Source organism: Piliocolobus tephrosceles, chromosome 18, assembly GCF_002776525.5.
Source record: "Piliocolobus tephrosceles isolate RC106 chromosome 18, ASM277652v3, whole genome shotgun sequence".
NCBI lineage: Eukaryota > Metazoa > Chordata > Mammalia > Primates > Cercopithecidae > Piliocolobus > Piliocolobus tephrosceles.
In genome coordinates, this window is record NC_045451.1 from 27,748,737 (window position 1) to 27,771,284 (window position 22,548).

At 35.1% G+C, this 22,548-nt stretch overlaps 1 protein-coding gene across 3 annotated transcripts in view; it reads right to left on the reverse strand.

The window, feature by feature from the left end:
• Positions 1 to 22,548, reverse strand: part of POLI (DNA polymerase iota) — a 34,503-nt gene that overhangs the window by 10,144 nt on the left and 1,811 nt on the right. For 2 of the 3 annotated variants that reach the window (XM_023207520.2, XM_023207519.3), the window contains exons 2-9: positions 21,972 to 22,097; positions 19,015 to 19,179; positions 14,505 to 14,657; positions 11,487 to 11,723; positions 9,381 to 9,559; positions 8,337 to 8,428; positions 4,953 to 5,083; positions 356 to 561 (exon numbers count right to left, since the gene is read on the reverse strand). In XM_023207520.2, the coding sequence (XP_023063288.2) occupies positions 356 to 561; positions 4,953 to 5,083; positions 8,337 to 8,428; positions 9,381 to 9,559; positions 11,487 to 11,723; positions 14,505 to 14,657; positions 19,015 to 19,179; positions 21,972 to 22,008 (1,200 nt within the window). In that variant the 5' untranslated portion in view covers positions 22,009 to 22,097. The remainder of the gene's footprint in view (positions 1 to 355; positions 562 to 4,952; positions 5,084 to 8,336; positions 8,429 to 9,380; positions 9,560 to 11,486; positions 11,724 to 14,504; positions 14,658 to 19,014; positions 19,180 to 21,971; positions 22,098 to 22,548) is intronic. The other variant, XM_023207521.3, reaches the window with a different exon arrangement.

Below are 22,548 nucleotides of genomic sequence, written 5' to 3' on the forward strand. Positions count from 1 at the left end.
CAGCTAAAAGACAAAAAGATGTGACTTCTAATACCTGAAAATATTTTAATACTTATGAGCTAATCCATCATATCTTTATAGACTACTATAAAATGTGTTAATAATTCTAAAATAGAGAACCTCCATAATGGTTCTCTGTTTTATCCAGTGATGCTTATGTTTTCTTCTTAGATTACAGTATATTTAAGGCCAGCAACCATAAGATAGGTATTATAAACAAGTTAATTACCTAAACAATATCACCCAAAAGAATCTCTAAACTCTATCAAAAAGACAAGCACTTAGATTTGTAATTTAACCACACAAATCCCATAAGGGTATACATAGAAAACTGAACAAAAAAGAGTGTACTTACAAAACTGTGCTTGCCAGAGCATGAAGTTGTTGATAATGATGGCGTTAAATAATAATCAATAAGCCCTCTCTTAGCAGTATTTACTGCTTTAAGGTTGCAGAAGCACACACTTAGAAGGGTAAGGTGAAATGGCATCTTCACATTCACCATATTTCGAAAAAGTTTCATTAGTGTATCAACCATTGGGGTCATCACATCATAATTTCCTAAATAAAATGTTAAGAAGATAATAAACATAATTAATATTGAGCATAATATATTTTATATTGCTGAGGTTAAGAAATTAAAATCCTAAATAAGTATCACTGGGCATCTTGACATTATATAACAAATTAAGACATTTCAACATTAATACTAAATGGTTAAAAATTTTCAAAAGATTTGAAATATGGGATTTCTGGTTATATTACAGTGATATGGTCAGAAAACCCGCTCTCAAAAAGCTACTATAAAACTGAATATTGTCAAAAACAATCATTTTGGTGGAAATCTGGAAATGAACCAAAGGCAAACAAAGTAAGAAGTACTGATTTATGAACAGCTGCTATATGTTAGCTAACAAAGTAGGAGACTTTGTCTGGGACTTCATTGTCTGGGACCGTTCGAATGCCCGTTTACATACCTCAGTTGGTACAGGGTAAAGGCTGCAAAAGTCAGCAGTTTCACTTCTAGAGGAGACAGACCTGATGTGAGGCAGAGGGCAAAAGCCCACACTTAGCAACGTTGCCAGTAAAATGAGCAAACTTGATAGGAAATGAATGGGAAGATCCCACAGCTCTGCTAGTCTGAGGCTTTAGTTGTGGTTGGGGTGAATGACAGATCAGTGGACCAGCCAGAAATGTCACCAGGAGATTTGGAAATGAGAGAACCAAAGAGGGACTACATAGGCTCCCCTTACAACCCTAGCTGACTAGGAGGCTACATGCAAATAAACGGAAGGCCATAGAGGGCCTAAGCTCTCCATACACTCATTGAAAGGGCCACATGCACATCACGGGGAGACAAAGAGGGCCTAGCAGAAATTAAAATTCAAGAAAAACTTGAAAATGGCCTAATTTTTTTTTCTTTTATACTTGAAGTTCTGGGGTACATGTGCACAATGTGCAGGTCTGTTACATAGGTATACATGTGCCCTGTTGGTTTGCTGCACCTATCAACTCATCATTTACATTAGGTATTTCTCCTAATGCTATCCCTCCCTCAGCTCCCCACCCCCCCCCATAGGCCCCGGGGTGTGATGTTCCCCTCCCTGTGTCCATGTGTCCTCATTGTTCAACTCCCACTTATTAGTGAGAACATGCAGTGTTTGGTTTTCTATCCTTGTGATAGTTTGCTGAGAATGATGGTTTCCAGCTTCATCCATGTCCCTGCAAAGAACATGAACTCATCCTTTTTTATGGCTGCATAGTATTCCATAGTGTGTATGTGCCACATTTTCTTTATCCAGTCTATTACTGATGGACATTTGGGTTGGTTCCAAGCCTCTGCTATTGTGAATAGTGCCGCAATAAACATATATGTGCATGTGTCTTTATAGCAGCATGATTTATAATCCTTTGGGTATATACCCAGTAATGGGATGGTTGGGTCAAATGGAATTTCTAGTTCTAGATCCTTGAGGAATCGCCACACTGTCCTCCACAATGGTTGAACTAATTTACACTCCCACCGACAGTGTAAAAGCATTCCTATTTCTCCAGCATCTGTTATTTCCTGACTTTTTAATGATCGGCATTCTAACTGGCATGAGGTGGTATCTCATTGTGGTTTTGATTTGCATTTCTCTAATGACCAGTGATGATGAGCATTTTTTCATGTGTCTGTTGGCTGTATGAATGTCTTCTTTTGAGAAATGTCTGTTCATATCCTTTGCCCACTTTTTGATGGGGTTGTTTTTTTCTTGTAAATATGTTTGAGTTCTTTGTAGGTTCTGGATATTAGCCCTTTGTCAGAAGAGTAGATTGCAAAAATTTTCTCCCATTCTGTAGGTTGCCTGTTCACTCTGATGGTACTTTCTTTTGCTGTGCAGAAGCTCTTTAGTTTAATTAGATTCCATTTGTCAATTTTGGTTTTTGTTGCCGTTGCTTTTGGTGTTTTAGACATGAAGTCCTTGCCCATGCCTATGTCCTGAATGGTATTACCTAGGTTTTCTTCTAGGGTTCTCATGGTATTAGGTCTAACCTTTAAGTCTCTAATCCATCTTGAATTAATTTTCGTATAAGGAGTAAGGAAAGGATCCAGTTTCAGCTTTCTACTTATGGTTAGCCAATTTTCCCAGCACCATTTATTAAATAGGGAATCCTTTCCCCATTTCTTGTTTTTGTCAGGTTTGTCAAAGATCATCAGATAGTTGTAGATGTGTGGTTATTTCTGAGGCCTCTGTTCTGTTCCATTGGTCTATACATCTGTTTTGGTACCAGCACCATGCTGTTTTGGTTACTGTAGCCTTGCAGTATAATTTGAAGTCAGGTAGAGTGATGCCTCCAGCTTTGTTCTTTTTGCTTAGGATTGTGTTGGCTATGTGGGCTCTTTTTTGGTTCCATATGAAATTTAAAGTATTTTTTTCCAATTCTGTGGAGAAAGTCAGTGGTAGCTTGATGGGGATAGCACTGAATCTATAAATTACTTTGGGCAGTATGGGAAAATGGCCTAAATATTTTAAGTCCTCTCCAACCCATACACTTATCCACTGGCAGAGGCAGATAGCTTCCAGACTGTAGTGTTTGAGCAGAACCTTTGCCAAACATTGGGTAACCATGAAACTATACAGACATGGGCAACTTCCCAGAAGCCAATATTAAAATAAAAATTTGAATGAAAAAAAAAAAAAGAAAGAACTGAGCAGAGAAATCAGTGGCTACAGAATCCAGGGGAGGTAGATTCTGCAGATTACATTCAGACAAGTTACCTAAAAAAAAGTACAAGAAAGAAAAAAGAAAAAATTCTACAAGAAAAAATTTTAAATCTACAGTTGCTATAATACATTATCTATGAGGTCTAGTTTTCAATAAAATAGTTCAAAACATGCAAAGAAACAGGAAAGTGTGATACATATTTGGGGGAAAAAGCAGTTAACATAAATTGACTTTGAGGTGGACTTAGCAAAGACTTCAAATTCATTATTATAGATATGTCCAAAGAATTAAAGACAACCATGTTTAAAGAATTAAAGTAAAATATAATGAGTACAAAAAAAGGAGAATCTCGATAAAGAAACAAAACCAGACATAAAAACAAAAGACAAACAGAAATTCTAGAGTTAAAAAGTACAGTAACCAAAACCAACAAATTACTACAGGGGCAACGGCAGTTATGAGATGACAAATAAATCAGAGACCTTAAAGGCAGCTCAATATAGATTATCTAGTTTGTAAGAAAGAACAGAAAAAAAAGATTGCAGAAAAATAAACAGAGCACCAGCGACCATCATAGGGTGGAATCGGTGTAAGGATATAGACCAATGAAACAAGAAAGTCAGGAAATAAACTCTTATATTTATGGCCAATTAATTTTTGACAAAGATGCCATGGTAATTCAGTGGGTGAAGAATAATCTTCGACAAATGATGCAGGAACAACTGGATACTCACATGCAAAGCAAAGAATTAAGACCCTTACCATATACCACACATAAAAAATTAACTCAAAATGGACATAAACATAAAGCTTAAAAACTATAAAACTTCTAACAGAAAACAGAATATCTGTGACCTCTGAGTTAGGCAAAGAATGTTTACATATAACACCAAAAACACTATCCATAAAAGAAAAACCACACTACTATATACCGCTAGAACAACTATAATCGAAGAGACTGACAATATAAATATTGGCGAAAATATGAAAAACTGGAACCTTCATATATTGTTGATGAAAATGTAAATTATTACATGAACTTTGGAAAAAGTTGGCAGTTTCTTAAACAGTTCATGTTACCATATGATCCAGCAATTCCACTCCTTAAAATCTACCCAAGATAAAGGAAAACATACGCATATGCCCATCCAATGACTTGCACTTAAATGTTCTTCAAAATGGAAACAATCTAAATGCCCATAAAGACTCATGCTATCAGTTATCACAGTTTTGTTCTCCTTGAACTTGGAAAACATTCTTAAATGACTCTTTACTTATCTATTTAAAAACCAGGCCAGGTGCAGTGGTTCATGCCCATAATCCCAGCACTGTGGGAGGCTGAGGCAGAAGGATTGCTTGAGCTCAGGAGTTTGAGACCTTGTCTATCCTAAATGTCAAAAAAGTTAGCCAGGCCTGATAGCATGCACCTACTGTCCCAGCTACCCAGGAGGCTGGGGTAGAAGAATTGTTTGAGCCTGGGAGACGAAGGCTGCAGTGAGCTATCACAGCACCACTGCACTTCAGCCTTGGTGCAGAGCAAGACCTTGTCTCAAAAATTAAATAAATAATTAAATACACAAACAACAAAGTTTTCTGGTGAAAATTCCTGATAGAATAAAAGCATTTAATTGCTTGCTAATTCCCTGTGAAGACCCTCCATTTTTGGAGCATATTTCTAGTTCAAAGTTGGCTTATTTAAGAGTTCAACCTGCTAATGAAACTGTTGGAAAACCAGTCCATACCTGTCCCTAACTTCTGAATTACATGTGATGGAATAGGGCACTGACGACTCTCACGACCATAGTGCTTCTCAGAGGAATACCGACGGATTATTAATCTTACTGTATGAGGCTTCCTTCCATCTTGGCATACTCTAAAAATAAAGAGAAAGTGGAAATACGGAATTAGAAAAGTATTACCTTTGTAAATTATGTAACACCTCATTTATCTAAAGGTGCCAGATTTTGTTAAATATAACAATTATACATATAGCAGATAACAAAATAGTAAGCAATAGAGGTCCCTGAGTATCCAAATAATCATCGCAAAGTCTATGCACTAAAACTCTGAATGTTTAGATGTCAAGCTCTCAGGCCTCACTCAGAATTGAGTGCTGTCAGAAATAGAAGACATATAAGATATAATCATAACAAGCTGTTTGATAATATAAATCCAAAACAAAACTAAAAGCAACGATTTTTTTTTTCAAGATAGAGTCTCGCTCTGTTGCCCAGGCTGGAGTGTGGTGGCACAATCTCAGCTCACTGCAACCTCCACTTCCCAGGTTCAAGCAGTTTTCTTGCCTCAGCCTCCTGAGTAGCTGGGACTACAGGCACGTGTGACCACGCCTGGCTAATTTTTGTATTTTTAGTAGAGAGGTGGTGTTGTCATGTTGGCCAGGCTGCTCTCAAACTCCTGACCTCAGGTGATCCCCCACCTCAGCCTCCCAAAATGCTGGGATTGCAGAGGTAAGTCACCACACCTAGCCAAAAGGCAGCAAATTAAAATCAGCAGGAAATTTAAGAAACTGAATCATTCACTAACAAAAGCAAGTAAGTGAAAAATAACAAAATAAGTTTTTTCAAACTTTTTTCTTATGAGATTACCAAAAAAAAGATTTTTTTTTTACAAAATGAGATTACTTTTGTTAAAGAGTAATCACTATTACCATTATATGATAGCTTATTAGAGCAATATCTTCAAAGATCATATACTATATTTAGTATATAATTAATATACAATATGTGTACATGCATTTTTAAAAAGAGTTTCATCCAACTGTCTTGGTTTTGGTGTTGAAACAAAGGTTTTAATTATATGACAAATTCACTTAAGAAGTACAAAACCTAATTACCGGAAAAAACGTCATTAAAGTATAACATTTCCCCTTTTATACACATGGCAATGCATATAAAACCAAATCTCAGACATAAAATGCAAATATTGCATATTGTTAAACACACTCAACTTGAACATTCTGATCTGAAAAAAACAGTTTTGGGCCAGGCACGGTGGTTCATACCTGTAATCTCAACACTTTGGGAAGTTCAGGTGGAAGGATCACTTGAGCCCAGGAGTTCAAGACCAGCCTGGGCAACATAGCGAGACCTCATCTACAAACATTTAAAAATTAGCTAGGCTTTATGGCAGGTGCTTTCCCAGCTACTCTGGAGGCTGAGGTGGGAGGATTGCTTGAGCCCAGGAGGCTGAGGCTGCAGTGAGCTATGACTGCACTACTGCATTCCAGCCTGGGTGACAGAGCAAGACCCTATCGCAAAAATATAAAAAATAAAATAGTTCTGTATTAAATAATTTTTTTATCTCTTATTGCTTTGTGACAAAACTTCTCGATGGCTGCTTGACTAGAATAATAAAATACCTTAAATGGCTACTAGTTTAAATATCTTCCAGTTAAACGTGTTCTATTAATTATGCAATTCAAAGAGTATGATATGCTAATTAAGACACATTAGAAAAAGGCTGAATCATAAGTAATATTAAACTAGTGCCTAGAGGATGGATTAAAAATAATATGGTTTTTACATTTCTTACATACCTATAGTATTAATCATAACATACTCTAGAGAAAACAAAAGTAATTATACACAAATATACACACACACTCCTGTAATTTTTTTTTTTTTGCAAGTCACTTAGATGGTGTTATAATTCAGTCACTGAAATAAGGGCCCATGGTGTGGGAGAAAAGGAGCTGGCAAACAGAGATACAGATAAATGGTTAAGTTCACAGGTTTTGTATTTCACAGGTTTAGAGCACCTGGTCTCACTTCTGGGTTGACTCTTCAAATAAGAGAACCTGTAAAACTTATACTTCTTGTGGTTTTTCTATGTGAAGAACTGTCTCCAAATGTTAGGCATTTCAGAGTAGTCTTCTATTTAGCTGAAGCAAATGACCCAGTTTCACTAGCATACGCGCAGGCCCAGCCTGAGTCATATCGCTGGAGCCCAGTCATACAGCCAGCCCCAGCTGCATGCAGCCAACAATGAGCTGCATGGCTCTGCTCAAGATATTTGAGCGCCACGTTGCATGCAACAGCAAACTTGGAGGAAATTTCACTTCATCAGTTTTCTCAGACTTAGAATCATCCAAAAACCATTTTCTCTAAATACAGTTAGTCCTCCTAGAATCATTAGAGAAGCACACCTACTCTAAACTGTTAGAGCCCTGAAACCACAATTTGAGAAATTTCTAACAAGAAAAGCAGAAACAAAGAATGGGAAGAAAACAGATAATACTTGTCTGTGGAATATGGAATATTGAGAAATACATGTATAATGACAAGGAGCACCAAAAAATTAAATTTCCTTTTCAGTTTATCTTGTGCTACTCATATATTTATAACCCCAGGTGATACTCTTCACATACAGATCAGAAACCCTGCACACACCTGCAGTCACTCACCCTGCTCACACATAGCCCTAGCTAGCCATTCTTTCCTTCAACTCCATTTTATTTTACAGTCTGAGGCAAAAGAGATACAAGGGTTCTTCTGTTTCTTCCTTCACTGTTACTTTAATAATTTCCTATCCGCAACAATCACAAATTTATATAGCTGTTCCTGTATCAGGAGTTTTAGAATTATGACAGTATTATTTCTCTTTGCATTTTTCCCTTCTTAATGAAATGCAAGTAACTATTAGCAGAGATACATTGTTAATTTCACACGTTTTGTATTTCGCATGTATTTGTATTTAGCATGGTACTAACTTAATGAAATTCAAGTAACTATTAGGTTGAAGGCAAAGGCTTTGTAATTGCCACAGGGAAAAATTAAAACAACTTCTTCTCACCTGAAGACTAGAATAAGTCTAAGAATGTTAGAAATATCCATAAAACCCCTTTAGGTAACCATCTGCAACTTTAGATCCATAGGACAACCACAGTGTTACTAGAATTAAGACCAATGAATTCAATTTAGGTAAGAGCCCCTATTACCATCTTTACAATAGTTTATAATGCAGAGAAATCACTTGATAAATTATTTTTACATTGTTTAGGCTCCAGATAATCTGTCAGTTCCAAGATGGAACATCAAATATTCTTTCTATATACCATATACAGAATGAATACATAGGATGACTTGGCAAAATGGATTGAAAATCACCTGTTTAAAAGACTAGCAAGTAGTTCTTCAATCTTATTTTTAGCTTCAACTTCGGATGAACATTTTTTAAATGAATCTTCTTCACTAAACGACTATCAAAGAAGCATAAATAAGGATTAGTGCAAACTCTAAGAATTATATCTAATTATTATCAGTGTATAGTCAAATAAATATTCAATACATTCTTTACTAACTTACCTCTTGTCCTTAGTTTCAGCCATTTAGTTCACTTTTATATTAACTGTTTTTTATCTGCAAGCTACTGTACTCACTAGAAAGTTAATATCAAATATTACTAAATTAACAGTTAATATAAAACAGTTAATAAAAAATAATTCAAAGTTAAGAAAACTCTAAAGCTCTAGTACCAACTCCAAGCTTTATTGTATGATTATGGCAAGACTTCTTAATCACCTAGGACTTGAATCTAAGTTTATCCTTGGACAAACTTAGACTTATATCCTTGGACTATATCCTTGCATCAGTATATGGTCCTCAAGTTATTTAACCTTTCTAAAGTACAGTATCCTCATCTTGAGAGAGAGAGAATGGAAGGAAGGAAGGAAAGAAGAAAGGTAAGAAAGAATGGACAAACAACAGTACTACCTACCTTGATGCTTTGTTGTGAAGATTAAATGGACTAATGTATTTCAAGCACTCAGTAAAGTGCTTGACCCATAGCAAAAAAATCAGTCAATGTTAACTGGGTGATTATACCTTTCCCATTTGCTAAATCACTGGACTACTCTGAAAACAAGATTTTTAAAAGATTAAAATATTTTGCCTCATATATGCATTATAGGCTATTAAGTTGCACTGTCTTCAATCATAGTAGCTAACTTAAGATATCAAAATATCAATGCTTAAGATTCAATTTAAGAATACTTATTAATCCAATCTATTAATAATAAATCAGCCTTCTAATAGGAAAGAGATCACATACTAAGCAAACTAGAATAGTAAGAACAAGGTACTGTAACTAGAAATCTTTATCTCAAATAATGTGATAACCAGTACTTAATTAAAATAAATATCATCATGTACCTGAGGTGGTCCTGAGGGTATCACAGGGGAGTTATCCTCTCCAAAACTGAGCTTCTGGATACGCTGAGCAAGTGAAATTCCTAATTCTTTTTCTAAAATTTTGGATGAAAAGGTTTGGAGATCATGCACACTATTGATACCCAGTGCTTCAAGACATTTGGCAGTTTTATAGCCAATACCTAAATAAAAAGAAGTGCATACAAAGTTAAAAATAGCTTTTCTCCTTAAAACAAAGCTAATTAAAATATTATAAATATATCAATCATATCTTTAAATTCTATAATTTACACAGTAGTCCCCCCTTATCCACAGGGGATACATTCTAAGACCTTCAGTGGATACCTGAAACCATGGACAGTATCAAACCCTATATATATACAGTACTGTTTTTTCCATTACATATATACCTATGATAAAGTTTAATTTATAAATTAGGCACAGTAAGAGGTTAACAATAATAATAAAATAGAACTACAACAATATACTATATACAAGTTATGTGAATGTGGTCTCTGCCTCTCTCTCTCAAAATATCTCAGTATTTTCAAACCACAATTGACTGTAGGTAACAGAAATTGTGAAAAGTGAAACTGCAGATAATGGGGGACTACTGTATTTTGCAAAGATCAAACTCCATTGCAAACTAGGTTGCTGTTCTTCCACTCAGGGCTCCTGAATTATATGCATCTCTTTGAAGTCTTCACAAAATGCAGTAAAATAAAATGAATTCAGAGACAGTCAATAAATGCTGTCTTACTAAAATAAAAATTTTACTACCTGTTATGTAAAATTCCAGAAATATTCAGAATCATGATTATTATTAATGTACAAAAAGGCTGCCACTAGAGCAATTAAAATGAATTAAGTGTACATATTAGGTAAACTAACTGGTTCCTATATGCACCACCACACATTTATCCATAAGTCATATCTAACATTTACCATCCAGAATATAGCTATGAGCCAGAAAGCAAACAAACAAAAAATCTTGCTAGCAAAACAAAGTTCTTGCACTAAAATTCAGTCATACTTTATTCACAAGAGAAAACACTCAGGCCATTTAGTGTCTCCTTATTCTTTTCATTTAAAAATAATAATTCCACAGTTATCTGGTTTTCTTGCACAGGAAAGCCTAAGTTGGAGGAGACGGCTGTGTAGGGGGAATTATGAGAGTGACAGATTTTTCACACAAAAATAAAAGAAGGTTGGCAATTTGGCAATAAGTGAGAAAGCAGAAAGCCTGTTTAAAAAAAAAAAAAAAAAAAGATACAAGAACTCAAAAGTAAAGCCAGGTAATAATGTTTTGCACCAGTATATAGTCCTCAATTTATTACAACCTGACATTGTTCTTCAGAAGGCAGAACCAAAGTCATCCACAAAATTTCAAATTATAGTTATACTATACTAAGGAAGGCAAGGCCGTGTATAATACATTTTGGAATCACACAAGTTAAAAATCAGTTAAAATCAGTTAAAAATGTGAAGTTTGACATCTAAGTTTCAGAGGTATTAGAAATTCACTTCCACAGAACTCTTTTATAATATCTTATTCCCCAGCAATACCACAGAAATGTAGTTCGACATATCCATTATCAATGGTCTATTTGATCTACAAAGAAACAAACTTGCACCATGACATAAATAGGTCACCAAACTCCTCATGGAAATCAGTTTCTTCATCTTTAAACTGAAGAACTTGGCCTAGATGTTTTGGAAAGTCCATTGTAGCCTTAATATTTTATATATAATCCCAAAAGAGACTTAGTAAAAGACAAACTCCCCTCTATAGAGGCAATGTACAGTATAAGAGTATGACCCAGGGACTGGAAATAAAGACCATGTATTTCTAGGCTATAACTTTTATGACCATATTCTAACCATCCAAAGTAGATAAAATAAGAAAAGTACTTTCACAAATTTCTTAATCCAAATTTGCTTCAGAAAACATTATGGTTTTTGTTAGTTTTTTCCAGGAACCAAGTATACACATACATGCACACACTCACATACACCTCTACCTAAGAATTAATTACACTGTACCTATAATTTTAAAATTAAAGAAATATAATAAGACATATATGTACTTTTCAAAGATATTTGTCTTACCAGGTATTTCCTTTATGTGATTCAAACTATGAATAAGATGTTGACAACTTTCCGGTAATAAGACTGTTTGTTGATTTGGTTTAAAGACACCAGAAACTAATTTTGCCAACAGTTTATTAGAAGCCACTCCAGCACAGCCAGTGAGCCCCAAGTGATTATACATGGCTTCCCGCATCTCTGCTGCAATCTGAGATCCAATAAGTAGTCTGATGTGCAAGATGTCATGCAGGTTTATAGCTTTAAAAACAACAAATGTCATTCAAAGTCACAAGAAAAAAACTTTAATTTTCTATTTTACAAAATAATTTTTAAAAGGTAGAGGGCTTAGTCTATATCCAACCACCACCACCACCACCACCACCTGGTATGGTTGCGATGTTTGTCCCCTCCAAACCTCATGTTGTAATTTGATCCCTACTGTTGGAGGTGGGGTCAAATGAGAGGTGTTGGGATCACAGGGGTGGATCCCTCATGAACAGATTAATGCCCTCCCTCAGGGATGAGTAAGTTTCTCACTGTATTAGCTCCAGAGACAGCTGGTTATTAAAAGAGCCTGGCACCTCCCCCAGCCCTTGCTTCCTCTCTCACCATGTGATCTCTGTACACACTGGCTCCCCTTTGCCTTCCACCATGAGGGGAAACAGCCTGAGACCCTCACCAGATGCAGAGGCCTAATCTTGACTTTTCCAGTCACAAGAATCATGAACCAAATGAACCTTTTTTTCTTTGTAAATTACTGAGTCTCAGGTATTCTGATAAAGCAACACTAAATGGACTAAGAGATCACTGCCACCCTGTTATCCACTTGACTAATCTCTTTCATGCTTCATAGGAATACTGTAAACAAATTCAATAAGCAAATTCCAACAGCCTGTGATAGTGACTGTATACTACGAGTGCTTAATAATTAACACATTATGAAAACTGATCTCATAAAAACATTCCTACTGACATTAACAAAACTTTTACTCATATTTACCTGTAAGTAAGCATGAAAGTACTATTATACAACAAGAAAGCTAACATTATGCTTTAAAGATCTAAATCTTAACCATGCACTAACTATATATGCTGCTGAAAACAATCTCTGACCTATACATAGTTTTAGAGCTCTTTTATAAAAACTATAAGAAAATTATATAAAAATAAATTTGCTTTAGGTGTTAAACAGTGTTGGAATTACATGAAACCATCCTAACCTCAAAGAGATTCACACTAAAAGTATTTAGAGATGAAATGTCAGGATGTCTGCCATTTGCTTCCAAATAGCTCATCAACCAACCAAGCGATCCATAGAGAGGACAAGAGAAAGCAAATGTGGCAAAATAACTAGTTTATCTATAAGAAAGGACATAATGAGCTGGGCACAGTGGCTCACGCCTGTAATCCTGGCACTTTGTTTGGGAGGCCAAGGCAAGCAGATCACCTGATGTTAGGAGTTCAAGACCAGCCTGACCAACATGGTGAAACCCCATCTCTACTACAAATTAAAAAATTAGCCGGTGTGGTGGCACGTGCCTGTAGTCCCAGCTAGTTGGGAGGCTGAGGCAGGAGAACCGCTTGAACCCAGGAGGTGGAGGTTGCAGTGAGCCGAGATTGTACCACTGCACTCTGGCCTGGGCGACAGAGTGAGACTCTGTCTCAAAAAAAAAAAAAAAAAAAAAAAAGGACATAATGGGTATTTGTTGTACTATTCTGTCAACTTTCCTGTAGGTTTGAAAAAAATTTTAATAAAATCTGTGTGAAAGATGAAGAATTAATCAATAATTCCACATTTCCTTTATGGGATATAAAACCTAGCTCTCTATAATTTACTCTAATCAATAAAATCCAAGTTTGCTTTAAAAATTATATAGAAATATATCTGAAATACTCTTGCTACTTAGCCCTTGTAAGTTACAAATGAGCACAAGTACAAAAGATACATGAAAAGCTCCATGTATTATAGAAACTGTAGTTTTACCACTTTTCTTCTGTGGAGAACTATTCTGTAGACTGATGTCTAGTTCTCAAAAAAAGAGGATAAGAGGAAATGCATAGGGAGGCTTAAGAGCAAAAGGGTCAGACAAGTCTTACACAACAGCAGAGTAACTTGTCTTGTATGTGGTATGATAAGGGAGTCACCAGCAGAGTCATAAGATGTCTGAAAGCCTAATTAGATATTCACTGGTGCTTACTACAGCTTATTTTCAAATGTAAATATCCCTGGAAACACTATCAGTCATTCATATCTTAACACACAAAGGAGACAAACCATTCTGCTTTCTTGCTAACTTTGACAAAGATTATTTATAAATAAACAGATTAAATAGGAGCTTAGAGAAGATTCTGGCACATGGCAGATAAGCCTGGACAACATTACAAAAGTGCTAACTTGGGAAGTCAGAGAGCAACATGAGGGTCTCAGGGGAATCGAAGGGAACATGTAAAAGACACATCAAAGGCAAATCTAGCCTACCTGAAAATTCTGCTTAGAGACTGTCTTAGAATAATCAAAAATTATTCCAAAAAGCATATTAAAAAGCCAACTCTTGCAACTTAAGAATGACCTAAAGAGGTATGGCTTTTTGTTTCTTTAAGAGATGGGATCTTGCTCTGCTGCCCAGGCTGGACTCAAACTCCTGGGTTCAAGCAATCCTCTCAGCTCAATCTCCCAAACAGCTGGGACTACAGGGGCGCTCCACTGTGCCCAGCTGGGTATAGCTTTCTAAAATGGGAACAGATGCACTGTGTCAGACGAAAACTCTGCACAGATGAATGCTCTGTGCAGATGAACAGAACAAAGGTCTGTGCAAATGAAAAGTGCACAGAGCATTGAGCTACATGTCATCAAAATCTTAATACTTATTATGGAATAGCAATACCTAATTTTAGCTGTTCTAGACAGAGTACTGACTAAGTATAACTATACCTCCAACAAAAGTCATGAATCTTTCAAAATCATACAGGAAATTCACTGAACATTAAGAAATGTATGTACTTTTAGTTAGTAGGTAGAATCAATAAGAACCCACTCACACTGATTATTGTACACATGACCCGACACAGTCACCGCAGAAAGTTTGTCACTTTGCAGCTGCTGTAGTCTCTTCTCAACCATTTCTGTTAGATCCACAAAATTTTCATCAAATCCAAGTCTCTCAACAACTGGACTAAATTCTTCCAGTAATTCTAAATTGAAATAATATTGGAGCACAGATGTAAATGAAGTTATAACTAGGATAAATTTAACTATATAGTGCTTAAAAATATATCAAATTTATTGTTAAAGGTTTTATATACATCCATAGTTCCATAATATCTTTAATAAAGCCCTCAGTTAACTGACTTTTTTTTCTGTACCACATCTTGAGTAGAGGCAATATTTTCCAAAAAGTCTAAAAATGGCATTCCTAGGGCAGTTATTCATGGCAATATATTTAGCTCAATCTTCTACACCTATAATTTTTGTATCTGTAGTACATTAAATATCAGTGCTTACAGTAAATTGGTGACCTTGAAGAAGGGTGTCAAAGAATAAACTATAGGCTGCTCAGGAAAGTTAAAAACAAGTAATGGTATATTTTAGCTATATTTTCCCCAAGAGTTTAAAAGAGGCAAAACAAAATAACATTAAAAATTTCCAGTTATTACTGAAGAAAACAGAAAGTCAGTCAACTTTCAAAATATACCATAACACGGTATTTTTATTAGCCCAAGCATATTCCTTAGGACAGAGAGGCAGAGATGAACCACAACTTACAGGTATTCAAATGCCCAGCATCTAGCACAATTATCTAGTCCTTAAGTCAAATGTTTACTAGACTGAGCTGAACCAAAATTCAAATTAAATTCAAAAAAACTATCAATTTTCATATATTAACATTGAGACTAACAACTTAAAAATCATTGAGAAAGTTTTTCACTTCCCTCTGAATCACGTTCTACTGACACCAGCTGGATAAGAGAAAACAAATGCAAGTCTCTTAGTATACAAAAATGCATAGATTCTTAAGGTCATATAATCTCAAGCTCAGAAATAAAAGGACTATGTCATTCCACATAGATCATGTTTTTTCACAAATACCAAAAGTGCTTTTTTGTTTTGTTGATGTCAACATTGACAATGTAAGGGGAAACCAATAAAGATAACAACGTGACATGGTAAACACCAAAAGTCACTCCTGAGAAAACTATTACCTAAAGAAAACTATTACCTCCTTTCAGGACAGACTGACAATATGTCTAATCATAGAAAATCATTGTTTTGCATTTCCTTCATCAATTTCTGCAATTTATTTTCTAAAGTATACACCTGATATGCAAAGTAACATGTAGAAAACAAAAGAGTATCAAAAGAATGCTACATAAGAAAAATAAAGGATAAGTTTTTAAGTACTAAATAGAAAAACAAGTTAAATACAGAATCATGCACGAAGCTGGTGGATCACTAAATACTGACTGATTTTAGGTCACAGGACAAATCCCTAATTATTCCATTCCTGAAGGTTTTTGTTGTTGCTATAGTTTTAATGAGACAGGGTCTCACTCTGTTGCCCAGGCTGGAGTGGAGTAGCACACCACAGCTCACTACAGCCTTTACTTCCTGGGCCCAAGCAATCCTCCTACCTCAGCCTCTGGGACTACAGGCACATGCTAACCACCCAGCTAACTTTTTTTTTTTTTTTTTTTTTTTACTTTTGTAGAGGCAGGGTCTTGCTATGTTATGCTGCCCATGCTGGCCTCACATGATCCCCCCACCACAGTCTCCCAAAGTGTTGGGATTACAGGCATAAGCCACCATGCCCAGCCTCCATTGTAACCTCTTTCTTGGTATCAACTCCATAAGAAAGATACATTTATTACACATATAGGGCCCAAAAGAGGAGTCTGTAATTAGAGGACAAAAACTACCTTGAAGAAAGGTATATATGCAGTAGCATAAAAATATGAAATAAATAATAAGGTTATATATTATAAACAGGTCAGAGATAAATACAGTAAGGGCCTACATTGGCTATGTTCCTACTTCAACTCAGAAAAATACTGTGAGAAAAACTGAAAATAACTTTTTAAAAAAAAAACATTTTTCAAAAAAAAATGACACAGAAAGTACCAAGTACTTAGAAAAAGATGAACAACGCAAATAAAAAACAGGTGCAAGTGAATAGGTTAACAGAAAAGATACAAATGATCAAAAATATATGAAAAAATGCTCAACCTTACTCATGGAAAACTGCAAATCGAAAACAATGATTTACTCTTCTTCGACTATCAGGCAAAGATTTTTAAATCTAACACTCTCGTATATACTAGCAATATGTTGCAGCAATCTCATATGTAACATATCCAAACATTTAAATGCAAATCATGTTTGATCCAACAATTCACTTCTAGGAACTTACCTTATGGAAATCCCCTTAAAAGTATGCCAACATTTCTATACGAAACTGTCTAAGAGCAAAAATCTGGTAACAGCCTAATAATCCATCACTATGCAGGGAAACCATATAACTTACCATCCAAAACAAGACTTTTTTTTAGTGAAAGAAGGTGCAATTACTAATTATGTAGCAACAACAGGCATAAAGTTGGACATACTGTCTTCCTATCACTGAAGAACTGGTTAAACAAATATGGACTAAATACAATGAAATACTGTGCAGGCATTAAAGAGAGTGAGGAAGATCTCTGTGAATGACATCGAAGATCATTAAGCTCAAAGGCAAGCTACAGAATTGTATGTATTATATAATCACTTCTGTGTACACTAAAACTCAAGTTTTTATTTTTTCTCCACAGGGAAAGTTCTAAAAACTAAAGTTTTAATATTTAGACACAATTTTGCATAATAAAAGAAGTGATATCCAGGAGTATAATCTTGTCTTTTCTGCTTCACTATCCCTTCTTCCTTCCTCCCATTTCAGCACTATGCCTTTCCCACCACAAGTTAACCAATGTTAAAAACGTGTAATATACCCTCTAATGTTTCTCTTCTTGTTCATATGTAGACATACACATATATATGAGAGGAGGTATTTAGGCCATCATTTTACACTTTTGGAAAAACATGATACATCATTTTGTACCTTGCCTTTTATTCACTCAACAAGGCCTATCTCCATCAGTCAAATAGTATTGCACCAATGCATTCTTTTTAATGGCTATATAATATCCATCATACAGATGTCTTAAGTTTATTTGGCTATTCCTCTTGATGGACATTTTTCCTTCCATATATTTGACAATCATAAACTATGCTACGATAAACATTGTTGTACATATGTCTTTATGTACTTGTGGTTCTCCTTTTTTTAAGAGACAAGAGTCTCACTCTGTCAGGCACACGCAGGCTGGAATGCAGTGACACAATCATGGCTCACTGCAGCCTCGAGCTCCTGGGCTGAAGCAATCCTCCTACCTCAGCATCCAAAAGTGCTGGGATTACAGGTATGAGTCACAATGCCCAATCTCATGTTTTTATTTCTATTTGATAAACTCCCAGCAATGATCTCACTGGATGGAAGAACATTTATCTTTAAACTCAGTAAGTGTTCCTGATACTTTTTCTCACATTCCTTTTAATTTTGGGCAAGTATGATGGATATAAAATATCTTACTAATTCAAATTTCCTTGGCCACTAATGAATTTGAGCATTTTTTCCTTATAATTGTTAGACACTGGGTTAGGTTCTTCTTGTCAACTGCCTATTCATATTCTTTGTCCTTTTTTATTAGGTTTCTTTTTCCTGTTAATTTCTAAGAGCTCTTTGTATATTATAGACATTTAATCCAGTCATCTGGAAATTGCTATGATAAAAGAAAAACAAAAAAAAAAGTAAAAAAGACAAATAATTGCAAAGTTGATCATTATACATTTTTACACTATATATTGAGGTTTTTGCAATTAAACGTAATTGTGAAAGCCATAATTACTTTTGCACCAATCTACTATATTTGCAATGTGCCAGTGCACACTCATTTTCATTTTTCCTGTAATTTACTATAACACTAAGATCTAAATCCAAACCTTAGCACGGGAAAGTTTAGCTACATTGTAATATTTAGTATATATAAAAAAACTAAGAAAATATTAATATAGCCAATATTTTTATTAATATTTCATAAATCAATTTTTAATTATGCTGACCAAAAGTTACAGAAGCCTCTTTCAATTATCATGAATGCATTAGAAAACAACATTATTTCTTCATAATTCATTTAAACTTAAAATTTTAAAGACCTGGCATCTTTTACAGTATAGTTTCCCATTTTCTCACTTTTAAACTTTGTTTTCCATTTTTCCCTACTATATAAACATCAATCATAACAGAGTTAAAATTACTTCCAACTATACATCTTCTTAAAAATACTATTCACAGCATACAGTTATCCTTTTACATAATTTTTAAAGTTGACAAGACCCAAAATAAGAAGTTATTAGGAAAAAGCATCTTATGCTATTTTTACATTTATTAAAAAATTCATGTAATGAACAGGCATCCTACATAAAAATTAATGCTAAAAGTACATTGCTTATCATTTGTACCTGTAACCTTATAAGACATTTCTCTGTAGCGGGTCAGGTCTTCTCCATTAACTAATACCAGCTGTGGACACTTTTCTTTTGCATCTCTGACATTCATAAGTTTCTTAACTCCAAGTTTCCTAGCTTCATAGTTGCAAGTAACCACCAAATATTTCTGTTGAACCCCTATAAAAAATATTTTAGGAGAAACCCAAGCACAATTGAAGAAACATTTAAAGACATTATTAATTCCATATTACATTTGTCTAAGTTGTAAGACAATCAGTTTTGATAAGAAGCAAAAGCCCTGTCGCAAAAAACACAGCCGCCATAAATCAAATTTCTATAATGCAGAAACATTAGGTTTTCAAGCTATCTCCTAATTATGAATTATAATATACCAATGTATTATTTTTCCATACCCCACTTTTAATCTCTGGTTGTTTTGTCTCCTTGAAGAAGGAAAGTTATTATTAAATAACAAAACACTGAATAACACAGAATTACAAGTTAGATGACAGATCAATTATTCATATACAAAAGGCAATCTGTGTATTACATTTCTCAAATTTAGTAAAAATGAACCTATATCGATATATTCTATGGAATCTTCAGTGATAACATACAAACCAAATCTCTCTAGGATTTTTTTCCCAGACAATATAAAAGCAGATTAATTTATATTGCCATATAATAGGGCATGTTCTACCAAAAAAAAACCAGATGAAAATAATTGAGTACAACTAAATACTGGTTGCTGCTAGAAAAACTCAACTTCTCTTCTGAGTAATTTGCTAATATAAAGCAATATAAAATATAATATGTACATAAAATATATAAAACAAGTGCCAGGCTACAGCAATTTTTAGGGATCTAATAGTTACCTATTACTTATTAAACTGTTCTATCAAAAATGATTAAATTATGATCATTTATTTACAGACTGCATAAAAAGTTCTAGTTTATTGGTGACTCAAGAGTGCTACAAATTATTTGCTCTTCTCTTTTTATACAAGTTTACTACTTGCTTACCACTGTAAGAGTAATGTTCACCTAAAATATGTAAAATACAAACATGCAGAAAAAAAGGTTACGTCCATTTCTCTATTAGACATTGTTTCTAAAATTTTGATGTCATAAACAAGGCAAAGAAATGTTATTTTTATATAAAGTTTTTTCATATATCAGGTAATGCCCAAAATATAATTATGGAGCCAAAGGTAGAAGTAATTTTAGACTCCTCAGTGAACTATTTAAAAAAATCAGATTGGTAGATTTCTTAACTAAAAAAGGAGTTTTTAAATACAGCATTACATTATATGGCCTCATCACTGCATGTCACCAGCCTGAGTTTGTCATGTATTTGTTGAGTATAAATGAAAGACAACTGGTCGGGAACGGTGACTCTCGCCTGTAGTCCCAGCACTTTGGGAGGCTAAGGCAGGTGGATTGCCTGAGTTCAGGAGTACGAGACCACCCAGGGCAACATGGTGAAACCCCGTCTCTACTAAAAACACGAAAAAATTAACCGAGTGTGGTGGCGCACACCTCTAGTGCCAGCTACTTGGAAGACTGAGACAGGACAATCACCTGAGACCCAGAGGCAAAGGTTGCAGTGAGCCAAGATCGCACCACTGCATTCCAGCTTGGGCTGGAGAGAGAACCCATCTCAACAACAACAACAACAAAAAATGAAAGACTACTGTAGTTTTCCCCAAAAAACATGGAGCATTCACATCCCTCACTTCCCAATAATCATTCATTCGTACTTAATTACACTTTTTTTTATTAAGCATTATCCACAGAACATCTTATATCACAGTGCTACTACTTAGAAATGCCTTCAGGAGAAAAAACTTAAGTCCCATGATTCTAACTTCTTGGCACCCTTTAGGAAAGTTTTAAGATCCTAGACTCACCTTGGCATAGCAAAAACTAGTCACCCCTTTGTTCTTCAGTAAAGCAGCTAGGCTGGATTGGGATTTATTAAGCCAAAGTGGGCACAAAACGGTAGCAGCAAGTGAAGTAAAACTTCTTTTTTTTTTTTTTTTTTGAGACGGAGTCTCGCTCTGTCTCCCGGGCTGGAGTGCAGTGGCCGGATCTCAGCTCACTGCAAGCTCCGCCTCCCGGGTTTACGCCATTCTCCTGCCTCAGCCTCCCGAGTAGCTGGGACTACAGGCGCCCGCCACCTCGCCCGGCTAGTTTTTTGTATTTTTTAGTAGAGACGGGGTTTCACCGTGTTAGCCAGGATGGTGTCGATCTCCTGACCTCGTGATCCGCCCGTCTCGGCCTCCCAAAGTGCTGGGATTACAGGCTTGAGCCACCGCGCCCGGCCAGTAAAACTTCTTTATGCTTATACTAAAGGAAGAATCTTTCCTGCATGCATGAAAATCTCTTTATCTTTCTCAATTTAAAATATGAATAATAAAAATGATAAAACAAGCCAGCATATCAACAATATCCAATATAAAATTTATTTTGGCTTTTATTTAAAAAGCTGCTTATGTTTTTATGGAAAGTTTGCTGTCTTAGTAAAACTTAGGTTTATGTTCAAAATCCAACTAGTTTGTTAGACGTTACACAATTTAAAGAGTTAATTTCAGAAAGGGGAGGACAGATGAACACTTCCACTAAAATGTCATAAGAGGTTGTTTTTTGAGAGGAAAGCCTGTAAAATTTCAAATACTGAGAAAAAGAAATCTGCCCAGCAAACTAAGCTACTAACCAGCAGAGAAAAGTAAAATTTATTCTGCTTTCTCTTCATTTGTTCTGCCAACTACACTATTCTCAAATTCACCACTTATTAAATGAGGCTTGTAAAATTTACACTTGGTAGTGAAGCAAAAATGACCAACTATAAAGCACTGTAAGAACTGCTTCCAAAATCTTTCTTAATAAGGTTAATAAATCAGTATATAATGAGCATGAGTTGCTAATCTAATCACTATGCAATAAAAATATTATAAATGTACAATTACCTAAAGGTTTGTCTTTTAGCTCTGGATTTGAGATCATTTCTACTTGTGCATAAAAGCAATCCAGATCCACATGTACTATGACTCTGGATGAAGAATTTCGTGTGGGCAACACTTGATCACGAACTCCTGCACAATATGCAAAGAAATAAAAAGAAATTCAAGATGCTTATTATCTCTGACCAACTCACAGTTCCTTAAAACATGGTACCTGTGAAGGAAGAATGCAGAGCGATGTTAGTTTTTTCCTGGATTATGTGTGAAAGCATCCAAATTACAAAGACATGAAACTCTACTTAGGGTAGGGTTTTCAGTCCTCTTAATTACTGTTTCTTTGCGCACTGCATTTTTCTCAGGAGAGTAAAAAGTTTGAGGGGAAAAAATGTGATAAATAATGGATGATGCAAGAGCTGATACTATCACCTGGAAGTTTATAGTAGCTTTTAGTGTAAACCAGGAGGGGCAGAAAATTTGAAATGACATTGGTTTTCACACAACTTGAAAATTATTCTAAGCAGCATGCTCTTACATTTAAAACGACAACAACAAAAACTGAAATACAAAATAGCAAAAGACAACC